This window comes from Mobula hypostoma, chromosome 8 (assembly GCF_963921235.1).
Source record: "Mobula hypostoma chromosome 8, sMobHyp1.1, whole genome shotgun sequence".
NCBI lineage: Eukaryota > Metazoa > Chordata > Chondrichthyes > Myliobatiformes > Myliobatidae > Mobula > Mobula hypostoma.
Window position 1 is genome coordinate 36,148,150 of NC_086104.1, and position 20,127 is coordinate 36,168,276.

Consider the following 20,127-nt stretch of genomic DNA (forward strand, 5'->3'; position numbering starts at 1 on the left):
GAGCCCATGTCAAATTGCAGGTTGTGAGATGTATTTTTAAAAAGTCTGGCTGTCATTTTGTAGAGTGGGATATTTGTGGAAAGCGCGCTGCATTACCAACCAAATCAAACAAACCTGCTCTAAAATAAATAACCAAGGTTGCCAAAGCACAAGTTATAATTTAGAAGTTTCCAAAAGACGTGTGTGTTGTGGATGTAACCGTTCCTTAATTTGTTTACCAATGAAAAAAAAAGTCTTGTTTATTTCAAACTTTGATTTATTGAGTCGAGGGAAAACAGCATGTTAATTGTGGTTTTTTTTCACTGTACAAATATTGCATTTCATTGCATTTACTAAGCAAAGGCTAAAACTGCAGTTTTTTGTTTAATTGCATATCATTCAATATAATTTGTAATAATCTTGACTGCATGTTTATTTCTGATCACATTTGTTGGCTGACTGGCCTGGCTTCTTAGATCTGAAGCAGGACTTGTGTATGTGATTTTTATTTCCAGTAAACTGATCTGGAGTTTTATTTTAAATATTAGCTATCAAAACAACAAGGCGCAGCCAAATTCAACATTGCTTGAGCCCAAATTCACTCAAATTTAGACCTGGTGCTTGTTTATAGCTGAAGAATTGATCCAGTCACTGAAAACACACACACATATCACCTCTGGATTCAAATCCATTCTCTCTCTGCTGCCAGCTTTAGAGTTCTAAGTGAAATGATTTGGGTAGTCATTCTAATTCCTAAATAGCAGGAACATGTACAGAACAAAAATATACCTAATGTGGCAAAAACTTGTGCTAAAACTGGCAACCTTACTTGGCTCCGTGCAGGCACTTTCATTTATGAGCATGGAGGTCATGGGTTCACATTCTTCTTCTGTCCCTTCAGCTCACAATCCATGCTGCTGCTTCAGGGGACTACCGAGGGTGTGCCGCACTGCTGGAAGCACTCTCCTTTGCGTGAAATGTTCAACAGAGCCCTCGTTTAGCTACAGATGGATTAACACACAATAACCCATTGTCTTTCACTTTACCGATTGCTATCAAGTGATTATTTTACATAAAGTTTCAAATTCATAAAACTCATGATGAAACAATTTTTAAGGTATATTTTAGGCAGCGATTGATAGGTTCCTGATTAGTCTGGTTATTAAGGGATGCAGGGAGAAGGCAGGAGTTTGGGGCTGAGAAGGAAAATTGATCAGCCATGTTGAAATGGTGGAGCAGACTCGATGGGCCAAATGGCCTAATTCTCCTCCTATATCTTATGGCCTTATGGTCTTATTTGGCTGTAAAAGGTGTTTTAAAAGTTAATGGTAGCAAGTTATACAAGTCAGCAAAATACCTTAAATATTACACAATTATAACAATTAAGGTGCTATTTGCTTTTACATAATGTGGAGGTTTAAAACATATCCCGTAAAAATATACTGGTAAATATAAATACAAAGGATGCTCTCTACACTGCATTATATTCATCTTTGCTTTTAACCACCAGGTACGAAATTCTTCCACATTGTTGTTCAGTGCTCTTATCACCAGGATATTTGGAGTCAAAAGAGGAAAGGATGAACGTTCCAAGAAGAACAGGTTACTTTTTGCTTACATTTCCTTTTGTATTTGTTTATGAAGACAACATTTATTGTTTGTATGAAATTATTGTTCATGATAGTGAACAGGGTTGTATACACTGGAATATAGAAGGATGAGAGGGGATCTGATTGAAACATATAAGATTATTGAGGGATTGGACACGCTAGAGGCAGGAACCATGTTCCCGATGTTGGGAGAGTCCAGAATCAGAGGCCACAATTTAAGAAGGGGTAGACAATTTAGAACAGAGTTGAGGAAAAACTTTTTCACACAGTGGGTTGTGGTTCTGTGGAATGCTGTGCCTCAGAAGGCAGTGGAGGCCAATTCTCTGGATTCTTTCAGACAGTGTTAGATAGAGCTCTTAAAGATAGCGGAGTGAAGGGATATCGGGAGAAGGCAGGGAAAGGGTACTGATTGTGGATGATCAGCCATGATCACAGTGAATGGCAGTGCTGGCTCGAAGGGCTGAATGGCCTACTCCTGCACCTATTATCTATTGTCTATTGTCTATGATTTCAAATGGCCTTGTTTGCCAAGCATCTAATTTGAAAATTAGTTGTGCAAAGCTAGTTCAATAGTTGAGTGCATTTTACACATTTTATAACAGTGCAGTACTGCCTGCCTTATTGCAAGGGCTCTTTACACAAGTGTTACTGAATGTTGCCATCAATGTTCTCAAGCCCATGGCCACCCATAGACTGAAATTCAATTTTGCACGGTTCTGCCCATTTACCACCTAGTTATTTAATACTCAGAGTGGTGAATTGAAAATTAATTTGAGTGCACAGGAAATCTCTAAAAAATGAATTGCATTCAACTAACAGAACAAAAGAGGATTTCAAATAAAAGCTGGGGAAAATCCAGTCCTCTGGACAGTGTTCCAATTGTTAAAAATCATACCTCACAAGAGTTGGTCTAAAAGACATTGGAGAGTCTGAACAATGAGCTTGCAACAAATTAATCTATAGCATTTATTTAGGCAATAAATATTATTGCATAACTACAGGTTTGCCCCGCCATCCGAGCGTAGAGCGTTCCTATGAAACGGTTTGTAGGCACACAGCACATCTTTAAGAAAAAAGCCAAAATAAACATGCTAATTAATTAGGTGCTGCCTGGCACGTAAATGTCGGCGCAGATCAGAAGCGATTGCCGATGGCATCGGCACTGATCTGGGCCGACAATTATGTGTCGGGCGGCACCTAATTAATTAGCATGTTTATTTCGGCTTTTTTTTAAAGATGTGCTGTGTGCCTCCCAGCTACGGCTGCATTCTCCACAAATCGGTACAGTATCTGTCCGGGGCCCGGGGGTTGGGGTGGTGGGACACGGGGGTGTCACCTCATCGTCGATCAGGGCAGGCAGCTCATCTTCTCCTATGACTGCCTGCCTCGATGTCAAAGGTCGAGGTTCATCGTCTGCTGTGGCTGATGTTGAAGGCTTGCTTGACTGCTGAGCCTCGCGCATTTTTCTATCACACAGTTCTTTGTACGGACTCAAAACGTCCTGCAAATTTCCCCTAAATCTACGTACCCTTTCAAAATTAAAGTCCTACTTTATCATTGCAGCGAAAACCTCACACAGTTGCTTCACGTTCGGTTCTTGGACGACTTCACTTTTGCTACTGCATTCGGTTTTGATAGTTATCCTTTCCTCTTCCAATTGCATCAGCTCTTCATCTCTCAGTTCTTGGTCATGGGATGCCAAAACCTCTTCAACATCACCTTCGTCAGCTTCCACAAGCCAAACTCACTTTGTCCTTGCTTCATTCACCAGGATCGAAATGCTTAATTATGTCTAGTTTTACGCTAAGTGTAACACCCTTACGAGCTCTTTCAGGCTTTTCCAACACCTTAGAACTCATCTTGCTAACGGCTACTCAGTGCAATGTGTTTAAGCAATGCCGTTCCGAATCCGGGGGAGAGCGGCTGCTCGGGGTGCGCGCTGCCTCTTATCACGCACTAATTTTTTTATCGCGTGCTGCCTTTCTTCATAACAGTAAAAACACCTTCTGAAAGCGAAAACAGGTTTCTAATGTAGGTCTTTCGTAACAGTGAGGTTTCGTAAAGCGAACGTTCGAAAAGTGGGGGGACACCTGTATAATATTAATGATGGACAAACATTTGTTTCTTCTTGTGTCCTCAAATGATAGTCTCAGAACTGTTATTAATATTGCCTCTTTCTTCTTTTTCACTATTGCTTTATTCTAGTTTTGGAAATAGTGAGTACTGTTGGTCCTGGTTTTTGCCTTGGTTCTATCTACAATAAATGAGTGGTTCTGATGCATTTGAGTTGAGTGGCAGAGCACAGAATATATGAGTTTAACAAAAAGAATGTGTTGTATAGAAGAGTGACAAGTAGGTGCAAACAAAATAAAGTCTAGTGTTCAGATTAAACATTTCAAATTCTGCATGTCTGTTGGTTAATTATTGAATCCTGCAATTTATTTCTCCATTGTAATGTTTTGTTTCACTTTATTTATGTACATTTCCATTTTTAAGGTGGTTTTCTTCTCTGCCGCCTTCTTCAGCCTCAGGCAGTATGAGAGGGTGTAAATGTAGCAGATTTGCTGTCTTCTTTCGGTGTTGATTAGATCTATTGTTACAATTTTATGTGAATGTTCATATTGAGTAAAAGCAACGTGACTGCATTTAATTCATTTGAGAGCTGTTAAATTCCAAATAAAATGTACTCTTTTGCCCATCGGTAGATATTGATTTATCTGCTTCGAGAAACTAGCTCACCAGGAGAAGTCATGCATTGAATCTGTTGAATCCTCTAGTGAGCTACTTTTATTCAAGAGAAATGATGCAGTGGCAGTTACGGGCCATCAGGTGGTTCTCTAACTACACTTAACTAACTGAACATATTGTAGGTACAGGTATATATGACTGATAACGGAGTTCCTACTGGAAAAAGACTTGTTTCGTATTTTTTCATATTTTCACCATTTATTGGTTGGTCCTTTGATATTCACTACTCTAGGTTTCTGAATTTCCAACTCCACATTTGTCCATTGGCATTTAAAGAGAGTCAGTGTTGGAGAGCACAAAGCGTGCCATTTGATTCAGCTTGTCCATGCTGACCAAGTTATCTTCCTGAGGTAATCTTATCTGCGTGCATTTTGCCTCTGACCCTCTAAACCTTTACTGTCCATGTGCCGTGTCCAAATGCCCAAATGTCTTTTAAATTTCCCTGCTGACATCACTTACTTTGGCAGCTCATACCATGCAATCTCCACCCACTGTGTAGAAAAACTTGCCCCTCAAAATATTTTCCCTCTCACCTTAAACATACAGTGGTATGCAAAAGTTTGGGCACCTTTGGTCAAAATTTCTGTTACGGTGAATAGCTAAGCTTGTAAATGCTTTCTGAAGCCAGCTAAGAGTCTTTCAATTCTTGTTTGGGGGATTTTTGCCCATTCTTCCTAGCAAAAGGCTTCTATTTCTGTGAGATTCTTGGGCTGTCTTGCATGCACTGCTCTTTTGAGGTCTATCCACAAATTTTCGATGATGTTTAGGTCGGGGGACTGTGAGGGGCATGGCAAAACCTTCAGCTTGCGCCTCTTGAGGTAGTCCATTGTGGATTTTGAGGTGTGTTTAGGATCATTATCCTGTTGTAGAAACTATCCTCTGTTCATCTTCAGCTTTTTTACAGACGGTGTGATGTTTGCTTCCAGAATTTGCTGGTATTTAATTGAATTCATTCTTCCCTCTACCGGTGAAATGTGCCCCATGCCACTGACTGCAACACAAGCCCAAAGCATGATCGATCCACCCCCGTGCTTAACAGTTGGAGAGGTGTTCTTTTCATGAAATTCTGCACCATTTTTTCTCCAAACGTGCCTTTGCTCATTGCAGCCAAAAAGTTCTATTTTAACTTCATCAGTCCACAGGACTTGTTTCCAAAATGCATCAGGCTTGTTTAGATGTCCCTTTGCAAACCTCTGATGCTGAATTTTGTGGTGAGGACGCAGGAAAGGTTTTCTTCTGATGACTCTTCCATGAAGGTCATATTTGTGCAGGTGTTGCTGCACAGTAGAACAGTGCACCACCACTCTAGAGTCTGCTAAATCTTCCTGAAGGTCTTTTGCAGTCAAGCGGGGGTTTTGATTTCCCTTTCTAGCAATCCTACGAGCAGTTCTCTCGGAAAGTTTTCTTGGTCTTCCAAACCTCAACTTGACCTCCACCGTTCCTGTTAACTGCCATTTCTTAATTACATACGAACTGAAGAAATGGCTACCTGAAGACGCTTTGCTCTCTTCTAATAGCCTTCTCCGGCTTTGTGGACATCATTTATTTTAATTTTCAGAGTGCTAGGCAGCTGCTTAGAGGAGCCCATGGCTGCTGATTGTTGGGACAAGGTTTGAGGAGTCAGCGTATTTATAAAGCTTTGAAATTTGCATCACCTGGCTTTTCCTAACAATGACTGAAAACAAGCCATAGCCCTAACAAGCTAATTAAGGTCTGAGACCTTGGTAAAAGTTATCTAAGAACTCAAATCTCCTGGGGTGCCCAAACTTTTGCATGGTGCTCCTTTCCTTTTTTTCCACTCTAAAATTATACAAAACAAAAATAATACACTAATCTTGCTTAAAATGTTGAAAAGGATGTTTCATCTTTAACTTTATGACTTTTGGGCATCAGTTTATCTTCTACTCACTTAACTTACCACAGTAACAGAAATTTTGACCAGGGGTGCCCAAACTTTTGCATGCCGTTGTATGTTTATTTGGTAAATAGTTTGTTTAGTACTAAGTATTGACCATATACTTTGTTTTAAGACTTTGCCAAGATGAGGCCACCATCCGGGTGGAGGAGCAACACGTTGTATTCCATCTGGGTAGCCTCCAACCTGATGGCATGAATATTGATTTCTTCTTCTGGTAAACAAATCCACCCCCCCCCCACTACTCCCAACTGTGACGTTTTATTTCTCCTCACCATTACTCCACACACCCCCCTCCCCCCCCCCAGTCCTCTCTTCCTTCCCTTCCTGCTATGGTCCACTCTCCTCTCCGATCAGATTCTTTCTCCTCCAACCCTTGACTTAACTGGCATCACCTATCATTTTCCAGCTAGCCTCCATTCCCTCCCCCTGTCTTTTTATTCTGGTATATTCCCCCTTCCTTCTCAGTCCTGAAGAAGGGTCTTGGCCCAAAACGTTGACTATTTATTCTCCATAGATGCTGCCTGACCTGCTGAGTTCTTCCAGCAGCATGTATGTGTTGCTCTGGATTTCTGGCATCTGCAGGGTTTCTTGTGTTTACAATTTTAGTATAAAATACTGTCTGGAAGAAGACCCTAACTACGTTGCTTTTCCTTAATGATTTGAAAGAGGCACAGAGCATTAGGAAAGTGAGAGACGTCAACTTTTATTTGGCCAGAACAGGAAGAAAAACAAACACTGATGAAAGTAACAACTGGAGACATTTAAAAGCTGTTGAAATGGGTGTAGATAATTAACAAAAATTAAAGATTTATTTTAAAAATATTTGAAATCTGACTCAACCATTCAAGTGCAATTGCGACTTGCATGTTTGTTGAATGAATAACATTTGGTTGTTCATGTTAAATCAAGACATGAATACTTTGTCAGATTACAGAAGCAATCAGCTCAGGTCTTCTGACTGTGCTGTGTGACCTCTGTTCCAGTTTAGAAAGCCACGCTGCAATGAGCGTGTGCAAATATCAGAACAATACTCACCTGTAAAGAAGGCCTTGTCAGTTGTTCTCCTTCAGACTGTTATTAGAAGGTAAATAAGTTTTAGCCCATTACAGCAGGTGGTGGGTGATACAGGCAGTCCCCGGGTTACCAACGAGTTCCATTCCTGAGTCCATCTTTAAGTCGGATTTGTATCTAAGTCAGAACAGGTACATCGGATATTATTCAGTGTCAGTTAGTCAAACGTTTATCTTAGTATATATTTTACCTTTCTATGCATATAAAATGCTTAAGAAACGTATGTATTTCAATAATTAAACCACTGCGTTGCTTAGGAATAACTATGGCTTTCATCGGGGCAGGGCCTTTCCTATGCTCCATTATTCTCACTTTGTCCTTTATCCTTTAAAATTGGTCCAATCATTGACCAACTGTAGCCTAACGCTTTTCCAATGACTGATGGCGTTTCACCTCTTTCCGATCGCTTTATTATTTCCACTTTATTTTCAATCGTGATCGTTTTCCGTCACCGGAACAGAAACACTGCGGATTCAGCAGCAGCCGCAGGCGGCGGGCCCAAGCTCCCCCGGGTCCTAAAGTCCGCCCGTACTGAGACAGGTTAAATGGGACAAGTGAGGGTGGTGCTGACTGGAAAAGGGGGTCAAAAAAATTTAAGCCAAATACAAAGTTACACACTCAACACAGTGTTAACAGCAACGTGATCCGACTTAAAATGGCAGATGCCGACGAATTTTTAATATAATAGACTTTATGCCAGGCCATTCGTAAGTACGAGTTATTCGTAAGATGGATGTTCGTAACTTGGGGACTGCCTGTACAACCTTATTCAAAAGAGAGCTTATTGATCAATATACCATTTTGTTTATAACTTTATACACTGTAATTACAAGTAATCGTCAAGTTCATTGATATGGTTTGCTAAATTTATTCAGGATTTGAATCTTTGGTCAGATTTCAAATTCAGAGGTAAACAGTATTGGTTACTTACCTTCAAATTATTTGCTTGCCCAGCAATTGAAATGTGATTTTGAAGTTATCAGACTCCCTTATTCTGAAATGCTTCAATATCATTTTGCTTTTATTTGACAATTGATTAATTGAGAGCATGATCCATTTGGATGGCTAGAATGTACAGAACTTTGTCATAAATTCTCTCTATCATTTAGTAAAGTGTTGGCTGATCCTGTGCATCAAGATCTCTTCCTTGCCGTATCCCTTTGACCTCAGATTTCCTTGGTATTGGGTATTCTTCGTTTCGGCTTGAAATATTCTCAATATCTGACATTCTCAGGAGTCTGGTACAAAGAATGTTAAAGATTTATAAGCTTATCAATAAAAAAAACATTGAACAAGAATGTCTTTGCTGGGAAGGTTGGAAAGAAATATCTCCCTAATTTCTTTACACGGTTAGGAATTCAATCCTAATTCTAGATGCTTCCAGCCTCTGGGAAATGGCCTTTCTGCATCTTCCCTGTCAATCTCTGTCAATATCATCACATTCTTCTGAAAACCAGTGAATGTTGCTCTGTTTTAGTTCGTAGAACAAGCCATTCATTTCAGCATTCATTCCCTGTCACATCACCCCATGTAAACTGTTTCCCAAAAAATAGCTTAGTTTTTTTTACTAATATTTCCTTGAGTTATTTTGTACACTGTGTCTATGTTGGCTATAAGGTACCTATCTATATGAATCCCCTTTTTCAGTACTTCGTCCATGGTGTTCTTGGTTACAGCATTTAAAATGCTCTTCTCATGAGTTCTGAAATATTGTGAGGGTTCCTGCATTCATCACCTCAATGGAGTGACATGCCAAGTAATTTGGTGATCACCATTTGGACTAATGTATTACCCATTGACTGAACACCACTGGGGTGTTATCTCCAGTTTACACTTCCAGTAACATTTTAATTCAAGATAACAGTTTTGCAGTGTTTAAGATAAAGGCAGAATCAAGTTTATTATTAGCAGCATGTGAATATCTGCAATAATTTTGAATTAATTTTAAGGATATCAGAATAAGGCTACGTTTATGTTTGTATTGGTAAGTACCCAATTTAGGAATATCCTGTTTACTAAAAATCTTTGTTAACATGAAAATAGATCTTAGTTGTTACAGGCATTAACTCGAATTTATTTATTTCCTACCGGTAATTCATTGAGACATTCAGTGGTTCTGGTTTTGTTGACTTGCTCCTTGGGTATTTTTTCTGTATTTTCCTCCAGTGGATTTCTAGTATTTTATAGCTTCAGATTTTAATCGCCTGTTAGATTATTTTTCTCTTCAGGTTTATTTGTCAAAATTTTGAACCCGAATACAAGATCAGTGTACAGTATCTCTATTCTTAAACGTTTGGCCTAGGTGGAGGTTAGTGGCTCAGTAGTGGAAACTTCTTAATGTTGAGCATTCCCATTGATCCTTTATTTGCAGTAAGCAAGATATTGCTACCTGTGGAGAATGAGCAGTTTCCAAATGAGGGTATCCTTTAAATCACTGATAGGCTGATCACTGATTGTTGTAGATTGTATGTGTATATTGAGCACCGCAAAAATCTCAACTAGCTTGTATTAAACACTAAATCTTCCTGCTTAATACCCATTTCATCTCAGAAAAAAATGGAGCAGTAATTACAACACAGCATATATTATGCACTGGTAGACTGAGATGACATTGTTAATTCTGGCATTTGGTCGGTGGTTTGACTGAAAGAACAACATTCTCTTGCACCATTCACATGGTGTTATTAAGTTGTTTTGTGCTAGGAATTTCCCCTTTTTAATAACTTCCCAGTTTCAATAGTGTCGAATTGGAGTGATTCTCAGCAGCAACAGACTGCTTTCTGGCAGTGAGTTGGGGGAAAAACAGAAAACGAAAATCAAAAATCCGATCTTTGCTGGCTGCTTTAAAAAAAAACAACTGTGTAGCCAATGAGAATCCCTTTAGTCAACTAATGTAATTAGAACTTTTCACCTTGCCGGTAGAACGAATTCAAAAGTGTCAACCAAAACTGCTTACTAATTTTGTAAAGATTGAACGACATACTTTAAAATCTGAAGTTAAGCTTCAAAATTGTCTGGCTCAATGAACACAGATATACCTTTATAATCACCAAAATTTCTGCAAAATATGATTTTCCAAAATTGTGTTTTTCCAAGCCATGAAAATCTTTTCTTATATCCTGACAGTAATTATGCGGAGTAGAATCTGGTTTGTTTGATCAGTTGAAACGTTTTGTTTGACTGTTGCGCACTTTTAATCTGAACTCAAGAAGGTATAACTTGTGAAATATTAAAATGAAATGTGAAAGCAATAGGTACAGTATCTATAAATTTTATCAGTGGTTCAGTTGCTGTTGAGTCAGACTTCATGATAGAATATCAGAAGGTTCAAGGCTAAAATGGCATGTTCTCAGGTTTCCTACATCTGGCCAGGCTCAGGGAGGCACTATAATATTTACAATTTTATTAACGTGGGCTAGTTAGATATTATTTCCCGAGAAAGATTGGACTTGTGTGGGTGGGGGTTGATCTTCATTATAGATCGTCAGTTCTTGGTGGGAGGTCTTCATTTGTAATCACCGGTTCTTCTTATCAACACACTGGAAGATTATCTTAGCTCTGGAGGATGTGCATTGACAGGTAGCAATGTTGATCTCTTGAGAAAGAGGACTGAGTTATCAAGATAAGCACAAAAAAATCCACTCTTCTCCCTGAAAGTCAATAAAGGAAGGAAAACATTGTTTATAAGCGATGGTGGATAATGCATGGAAAAAATAATAAAATATGGAGCTTTGTTAAATGTTGGCCTTGGACAAAGTAACATGGGTATAGTTTGGCTAGAGGCGATACTGTATTATCAGGACCAGTATTTTAAACACAAACTGTTTTCAATATTTTGTTTTGGTCTTCCTGTAGGCCAATGAAAACAAGAATAAATCTTGCATCAGTTACATCATAATTGTGTACACATTCTATATTGTTCAACAGTTCTACTTGTATCAGTTAAACTAGATTGCTTTATTTAATTCCTACAATTTGATATCACCACATTGTTAGAATAATTAGAAGAGTCATAGTTAGAATAATTCTGAATAATTAGAAGAATCATAGTTAGAATAATTCTGTCCAATTTGTATAAATCAATCGATCCATAATTATCATTCAACACTAAAACCTTTCACTATACTTGTGCTATGAAAAAAGGTTCAGAGAGTTAGATGGCAGTAACTTAACTAGGTCAACAACTAAAATCTAGAAGGAAGGGGAGCACATGACTGAAATTAGATGTACATCTACTGTAAAGGAAAATGATGAATTGACATTTGAGTGTTTTGAAACCGAAAAAGTGAAAATTCACATACTGCCATCTTGATTTTACACAAAATTATACATAATTTCAACAAAATAACTACACGATTACTGGAAACTACCTTTTCTTCTCCTCAAGCATCTGAGATCATCTCAACCGTCAACATTTGCTTTACTTGGCTGGGCTTGCATAAGATCTAGTTGTAAAGTCAGCAAGGTTTGAAATTAATTATTCTGAGACACTGCAGAAAAATATGGATATGGTAGAAGGGAAGTAAGGGTAGTCCTGAGGCCCAGAAAGTCAGGCAGGTGGTGATGGAGAAAATTGACATGTGTGTGTGTGTGTGTGTGTGTGTGTGTGTGTGTGTGTGTGTGTGTGTGTCTCTCTCTCTCTCTCTCTCTGTCTCCCATGACATCCCTGACCATCCTTTCAGATAGATCCTCTTTGTCTTATCCGTCCCTCCCTAACTCTCTCTAACTTTTGTGAGCCATGCCATTCAGTGGGGGGGTGGCACAGCTAAAGGCTGTTGGGTAGAAGAGCTGAAGTTTCTGGTACTCAATGGCAGGCAGTAGCATTACATTTGGATGTTTGGATACAGTAAATCATCTTGCAAATGCAAAAAGATTAATAGGGACTATGACAATATGACCAAATTTTGAATATAGACGCTTTTAATTCAGATTTCAACGTCAGTCTAGTCTCAGTGGTAGCATTGTCTTGAATCAGAAGATTATGGATCAAGGCTCTGCTTCAATGACCACAGCATGCAATCTAGTTTCAAATATTTTAAATATTTTGCTCATTAAGGGATATGACATCCTTTTGATTTAGCATTAAACTGGTCTTTCTATTTTCTTGGATAATTGCATAAAGTTCTGTAGCATGTTTTGCACAAAAAGCAGAGAATTTACTCGTTGATTTTAATGTTTTGTTTATCTGATGGTTCAACTTGGAAATGTATAGATATTTTTCGTTGAAACGTCAGTGGCTTTCTTGCAATTCATTGGCTGCAATAGATTGGAAAGTTGCTGTGGAAATACGATTACAGTTGGCCTTTTCTCCACTATGTGCAGATTAATGAGATGATATAATACAGAACGATGTTTCCAGATGGGCGAGTTTTGTTTCAGACTGCTGTCCTGTATATAATTAGTGCTTTGGAAGCAGACTCATCCACTTCTCAGGGCACGTTCCTTATACCTGCTGAGGCATGTCCAATTTGGGATTTAGAGCTTAGAGACGTTGCAAAAACCATTTTCCTTCACTTGCATTCTTACTAAGACTGGTCATTCATTGTATCCTGATGAAGGGTCGCGGCCCGAAATGTCAACTTGTTTACTCGAAGTTCAAAGTACGATGTACAAAGTAAAATTTATTAGCGGAATACATACATGTCACCATATACGACTCTGAGCCTTTTTTTCCCTGCGGGCATACCTAGCAAATCTATAGAACAGTAACTGTAAACATCACGGAATGTAAACTGTAAACATACTGTACAAATACAGATAATAAATCCAGTGCCTATAAAAAGTATTCACCCCCCCCCGCCCCTTGGAAGTTTTCATGTTTTATTGTTTTATAACATTGAATCACAGTGGATGTAATTTGGCTTTTTTGACACTTAGCAACAGAAAAAGACACTTCTCGTGTCAAAGTGAAAACAGATCTCTACAAAGTGATCTAAATTCATTATAAATATAAAACACAAAATAATTGACTGCGTAAGTTTTACCCCTCTTTAATATGGCACACCGAATCATCAGTGGTGGAGCCAATTGGTTTTAGAAGACACATAATTAGTTTAAATGGATTTCTGTTTTTGGAGACCTGTGTGTTTCAGTTGATTGTAGTAAACATACACCTGTATCTGGAAGGCCCAAATGCTGCTGAGTCAGTATTGTGGCAAAAACAACACCATGAAGACAAAAGAACACTCCAAACCACTCCGAAAAAATGGTTTTTGAACAGCACAAGTCAGGAGATTGATACAAGAAAATTTCCAAGTCACTGAATATCCCTTTGAGTACATTTAAGCCAATCGTCAAGGAATGGAAAGAATATGGCACAGCTGTAAATCTGCCTTGAGCAGCCCGTCCTCAAAAACTGAGTAACCATGCAAGAAGGGGACTAGTGAGGGAAGCCACCAAGAGAGCTATCACAACTCTGGAGAAGTTACAAGCTTCCGTGGCAGAGATGGGAGACAGCACATAAAACAACCGTTGCCCGGCTGCTTCACTAGTCGCAGCTTTATCAGAGAGTGGCAAAGAGAAAGCCACTGTTGGGGGAAAAAAAAACTCACACGAAATCTCAGCTAGAATTTGCCAGAAGGCATGTGGGAGACTCTGAAGTCAGCTGGAAGAAGGTTCTATGATGTGATTTAAAACAACAAACATTGAGCTTTTTGGCTATCAGACTAAATGTTATGTTGTACACTGCACATCATCAAAAACACACCATTCCTACTGTGGAGCATGGTGGTGGCTGCATCATGCTGTGGGGATGCTTCACTGCAGCAGGTCCTGGAAGGCTTGTGAAGGTAGAGGATAAAATCAATGCAGCAAAATACAGGGAAATCCTGGACGAAAACCTGATGCAGTCTGCAAGAGAACTTCGACTTGGGAGATTTTTTTCCAGCAAGATAATGACCCCAAGCATTAAGCCAAAGCTACATAGGAATGGCTTAAAAATTACAAAGTTAATGTCCTGGAATGGCTAAGTTAGAGTCCAGACCTCAACCCAATTGAGAATTTGTGGCTGGACTTGAAAAGTACAGTTCACTCACGATCCCCATGCAATCTGACCGAGCTTGAACAGTTTTGTAAAGAAGTAGGGGGAGAAACTACAGTGTCCAGATTTGCAAAGCTGATAGAGACCTATCCACACAGACTCAAGGCTGTAATTGCTGTCAAAGGTGCATCCACTAAATACTGACTTGAAGGGGGTAAATACTTATACAATCAATTATTTTGTGTTTTATATTTGTAATAATTTAGATCACTTTGTAGATATATGACCTAAAGTGTCTTTTTCTGTTGATCAATGTCAACAAAGTCAAATAACAAATTTTCAGTCTTTTATCCTTTTAAATTTATTGATAAAATGCAAATAAACTGAAGAAAAAGCAGCAGTCAATGTCAAATACAGGTGAATTCTGTGTTATGGGTGTTTGGCTAACAGCAATTCACCCTTAGAAAATTCACAAATCACTACTTGAAGAATTGGAGCTGTGGAATAAAATTATCACAGAATTTATCTAGTGGGTGAGTAGTAGGAGAAAACTAAATAAATATACACAGTTTTTTTCCAACTCTCATTCCTTGACATTTGCAGAGACAGCATGGATTCAAGTTACAGAAAGTTGTGCTGTGGACCACTTTTAGGAATGCAATGCTGCCCCCCCCCCCCACATCCCCCGACACACACACACACACACTTATCCATCATGCCGGGGTTGCCTGTAAGTCATAAGTAATTAACTAAATGCAGATTCATAGTCTTAAGATTTTACTCAAACTGTAGTCAAAATGCACTTTCCATTCTAGAAACAAAATCCAAATGCCACTTGCATAAATTTGATACTGCAAAAAATAATTTTTGTTTGCCAAATACATAAATAAAACCAGTATTGATACACTTGAAAGCAGATTGTGAAATGTTATTATCCAATAAATAATAGCTGCAAAAATGTTCTCCTCTTGTTTAACCAATGTCATTTTGTTTGAAGTTCATGCACCCTAAATTCTTGATAAGGAAATAATTATATCAGATGGGAACCAGTAATGGAACAAGGAGATGATGATCTTGGAATTTAGTTACATCTGATGTGGGGCCGGAAAATGAATGCATAACGTGAAATTTAAGCACACACTATTACATTTGCAGATATAATAAGCCATGATGGTTGAGGGGTAGGCAGTATTTAAAAATGTGACAGTTGGACTAGGAAATATGAAACTAAGCTTTGAGTTTTTGAAAGCATTAATTCAACTCAATTGGGGTTTTATTTCTATTCAAGTTTCAAGTTCAAGTTTAGTTATCACTCAGCCATACATGAATACCCATGAATATAGCCAAATGAAACAGCATCCCTCTGGGACCAAGGTGCAAAATACAGTACCAACAGTCATACACAGCAGAAGCACGTACAGCACATATAAGATAGCAGTAAAGCATGCAGTCACACTAAAAATATATATTCTAACCCTCTTCTCTGAATGACATGTCCTTTAAATTAATGGTGCATGGGTGTTAACGGCAAGAAAGCAGTCCGCAGGCGAATGTACGTACGCATGCATGCAATCCAGCTTGTCATTCCACCGATTGAACACTGATAGGCAGCACCAACATTTCTTGCAGGAATGCAGTGCGATAACACTTCTGGCATCTTTTTTCCTGGACTGCTGCAATAGGCAGGCCGGAAGCCACGCAACCCTGCCACTGCCTACCTCACCAATAAACGAGGGAAGGGGACTTGCAGCATTTCATGTTGTCAATGTCCAAAAGGGACTTGCGATCGCAAGAGTAATGTTAACATCGTAATTCCCTCCAGGCTCAACAAGAAGCTTAGGGACCTCGGACTTCACCCTACCTTGTGCAGCTGGATCCTGGATTTCCTGTCAGATCGCCAGCAGGTGGTAACAGTGGGCTCCCTCACCTCTGACCCTCTGACTCTCAACATAGGTGCCCCTCAGGGCTGTGTACTAAACCTCCTCCTTAGCTCTCTGTATACCCATGACTGTGTCACCACCCACAGCTCCAATCTGCGAATTAAATTTGCTGACAATACTACATTGATGGGCCTAATCTCAAATAATAATGAGGCAGCCTATAGAGAGGAAATCATCACCTTGACACAGTAGTGTCAAGTAAACAACCTCTCCCTCAACGTCATAAAAACAAAGGAGCTGGTTGTGGACTACAGGAGGAATGGAGACAGGCTAACCCCTATAGACATCAGTGGATCTGGGGTTGAGAGGATGAACAGCTTTAAGTTTCTCGGCATACACATTACCAAGGATCTCACTCGGTCTGTATGTACCAGCTGTGTGGTGAAAAAGGCACGACAGCGCTTCTTTCATCTCAGACTGTTGAAGAAGTTTGGTATGGGCCCCCAGATCCTAAGAACTTTCCACAGGGGCACAAGTGAGAGCATCCTGACTGGCTGCATCATTGCCTGATATGGGAACTGTACTTCCCTCAATCACAGAACTCTGCAGAGAGTGGTGTGGACAGCCCAGCGCATCTGTAGATGTGAACTTCCCACTATTCAGGACAGTTACAAAAACAAGTGTGTAAGAAGGGTCATTAGGGACCCAAGTCACCCCAACCACAAACTGTTCCAGCTGCTACCATCCGAGAAACGGTACCACAGCATAAAAGCCAGGCCAACAGGCTCCGGGACAGCTTCTTGCACCAGGCCATCAGACTGGTTAATTCATCCTGTCGCAACTGTATTTCTATGTTATATTGACAATCCTGTTGTACATAATATTTATTATAAATTACTATAATTGCACATTGTACAATTGAACTGAGATGGAACGTAAAGATTTTTACTCATGTATTTGAAGGATGTAAGTAATAAAGTCAATTGAATTCAATTCAATAAATACTGAAAAGATGTTTAAATTCTAGTAAATACTTTTAGTACTACTTAACTGGATTGCCCAATGTACTTGTGTTATTTAAGAAGCAAGAAAAAAATTCAGAAGCATATCTATGTTTTTTGATTTTTTTTGCGAATGTGGAAAAAATCATGCATGTAATTAACACTTACAACACGCTGGAGGAACTCAGCATGTCGGGCAGCATCCGTGAAAATGATGAGTTGACGTTCCGGACTGGAACCCTTCGTCAGGACTGTAGAGGGAAGGGGCAGAGGCCCTATAAAGAAGGTGGGGGGAGGATGGGAAGGAGAAGGCTGGTAGGTTCCAGCTGAAGAACCAGAAAGGGGAAAGATAAACGGGTGGGGGAAGGGAGGCAGAGAGGTGATAGGCAAGAAAAGTGAAGAAAGAATAGGGGAAAATACAATGGGTAGTAGAAGGAGGCGGGACCATGAGGGAGGTGGTAGGTAGCTGGGGGAGGGGGCAGAGTGACATAGGGATAGGGGAAGGGAAGGGGAGGGAATTACCGGAAGTTGGAGAATTCTATGTTCATACCAAGGGGCTGGAGACTACCTAGATGGTATATGAGGTGTTGCTCCTCCAACCTGAGTTTAGCCTCATCATGGCGGTAGAGGAGGCCATGTATGGACATATCTGAATGGGAGTGGGAAGCAGAGTTGAAGTGGGTGGCTTCTGGGAGATCCTGTCTGTTGTGGCGGACGGAGCGGAGGTGCTGAGTTCCTCCAGCTTGTTGTGAGTGTTGCTTTACCCCAGCATCTGCAGATTATTTTGTGTTTATGCATGTTATTAAGTTGCATGTCAAGAGCTCCAAATTTATATTCACTTTACAGTTGAAAACAGTGCCGAATGTTAGTGGTTTGTTTGAGTAGTATAATGATCTGCCTTTTATCTGCAATCCAGTTAATATAAACAACTAATATGAAGTTTCTCATTTTGGAACAAAATTTGAAACACAGATTGAAATTCACCCATGGTTGCTTGTGTTTAATTCCCATATATAGCAATGGCAGAATTTTGTCCATGCTTTTGAACTCCAGTTGTGTTAGTGTCCGTGGGGCCAAATTGCAGGAGTATTCTGGGTAGCCATAGCAAAGTCTCATAATGTAACTCTGACCAGTAAAATCTTACTATGTTGATTTCTCCTCTAATAAAGGTTCAGGGAACTGAAACTGGATTTCAAATATTGTCAACTGTATCCCAGTTTAGTTAAAACATTCTTATTGATTCACAATTAGTTGCACTGGGTAGAAGGAATTGTATTTCTTTTTTAAAGATGATACTTCCTAGAAGAAGAGCTGGTAGTTTTTTCCCATCTTTTAAAATAACTACAATGCTTGTATATATATGAAACTTTCAACATGTTGGGAGAGACGTTGGGGGGGGGGGAGGGTGGAAGCATAAGACAAGAGTTCAGATGTGCAATTGGATAAATATGAGAGTGAGCCATTAGGAGAAAGGCTAATATTTTGACTAAAGAAATGTAAGTGTTTCTCTTAAAAAAGCTCCTTTGTAGTCTAAATAAGCCAATGCAAATTGCTGTTTAACTGCCTGAAATTAGTACATTGTACAATTGAAAAAGGGTGTCCAGAGGCTTTGACATCTTTCATCAGATTCTGATGAGAGGTTAGCACTGTGAAAACTTAACTGTTAACTATTTGTAGCATTTTCTATTTTACTTCAGAGTTCTGGCCTGTGCATATTTCATCTTTATCCTTAAACAAGTTTGCCTTGTTCATAGATTAGGGTGTAACAAATTTGCAGTAGGCCGAAGGGCCTGTATTGTGCTGTAGGTTTTCTATGTTTCTATTACATTTTAAGTATTATATACATAAAGTCGTTAAATTGCTGTTTGAATACTGCATGATAGGAAAATGTTAGTAAGGATGAGAGTTCAAAGTCAGGAAGAAAAATTGTATCTTGTGTTCTTTTTGGGGCTTAGAATGCAAATGAAAATAACCAGCTCGAGGTTTCTATTGATGGGAGCACTGACTTTATTGATTCCACAAATGTATTTTATGACAGTTGTTTACATGGACAATTATACAGACAAGATAATTATACTCACCTTGAAGCAGATAGCTGGGTAACTGTCAGGAAAGGGAAAGAAAAACATCAGTGCAGAGTATTCCTGTGGCTGTTCTCAATAACACTTTGGGTACTGTTGGGGCTATGACCTACCAGGAGAAAACTGAAGTGACCAGGTTTCAGGCACTAAGTTTGGCTCTGTGGCTCAGACAGGAAAGGCAGGAGAAGAGAATAGTAGTAGTGATTAGAAATTCAATAGTTAGGAGACAGACAGGAGATTTTTGTAGATCTGAAAGAAACTCCTGGATGGTATGTTGCCTCTGAGGTGCCAGGGTCAGGGAAATCTCAGGGAGGGTGAGCAATGAGAAGTCATGGTACATACTGGTACCAGTGACATACATAGCAGAAGCAATGTGGGCCTGAAGAGCAAATGTAGGGGACTAGGGAGGAAGCTGAAAAGCAGGATCTCTAGGGTAGTAAGCTCCAGATTGTTACCTGTGCTACTCGGTAGTAAGGGCAAGAATAGTATGGTTTGGCAGATGAATGTGTGGCTGAGGACTTGTTTTATTGGGCAGGGTTTTAGTTTTGTGGAGCATTGGGACCATTCTGAGGAAGGTATGACCTGCACAAAAGGGACAAGCTACTCCTGATCTCAAGGGAGACCAATGTCATTGCAGGCAAGTTTGCTAGAGCTTTGGGGAGGGTTTTAACTAGGTTGGCGGGGGGGGGGTGGATGGGAACCAGTCTGATAGGTCAAAGGATGGAGCAGTTGGTGTAAAGGTAGGTGTCAGGTATAGAAAAACTGCGAAGAAGAATAGTGCATAAATACAGTCAATTGGATTGGTTGAAATGAGTTTATTTTAATGTGAGAAGTAGCAGGAATAAGAGTGTTGAACTAAG

General features: G+C 39.5%; 1 protein-coding gene across 3 annotated transcripts in view; it reads left to right on the forward strand.

The window, feature by feature from the left end:
- The window catches only part of LOC134350466 (tRNA (32-2'-O)-methyltransferase regulator THADA-like), a 429,822-nt gene that overhangs the window by 135,406 nt on the left and 274,289 nt on the right, over positions 1–20,127 (forward strand). For all 3 annotated transcript variants that reach the window (XM_063055680.1, XM_063055682.1, XM_063055681.1), the window contains exon 25: positions 1,490–1,581. In XM_063055680.1, the coding sequence (XP_062911750.1) occupies positions 1,490–1,581 (92 nt within the window). The remainder of the gene's footprint in view (positions 1–1,489; positions 1,582–20,127) is intronic.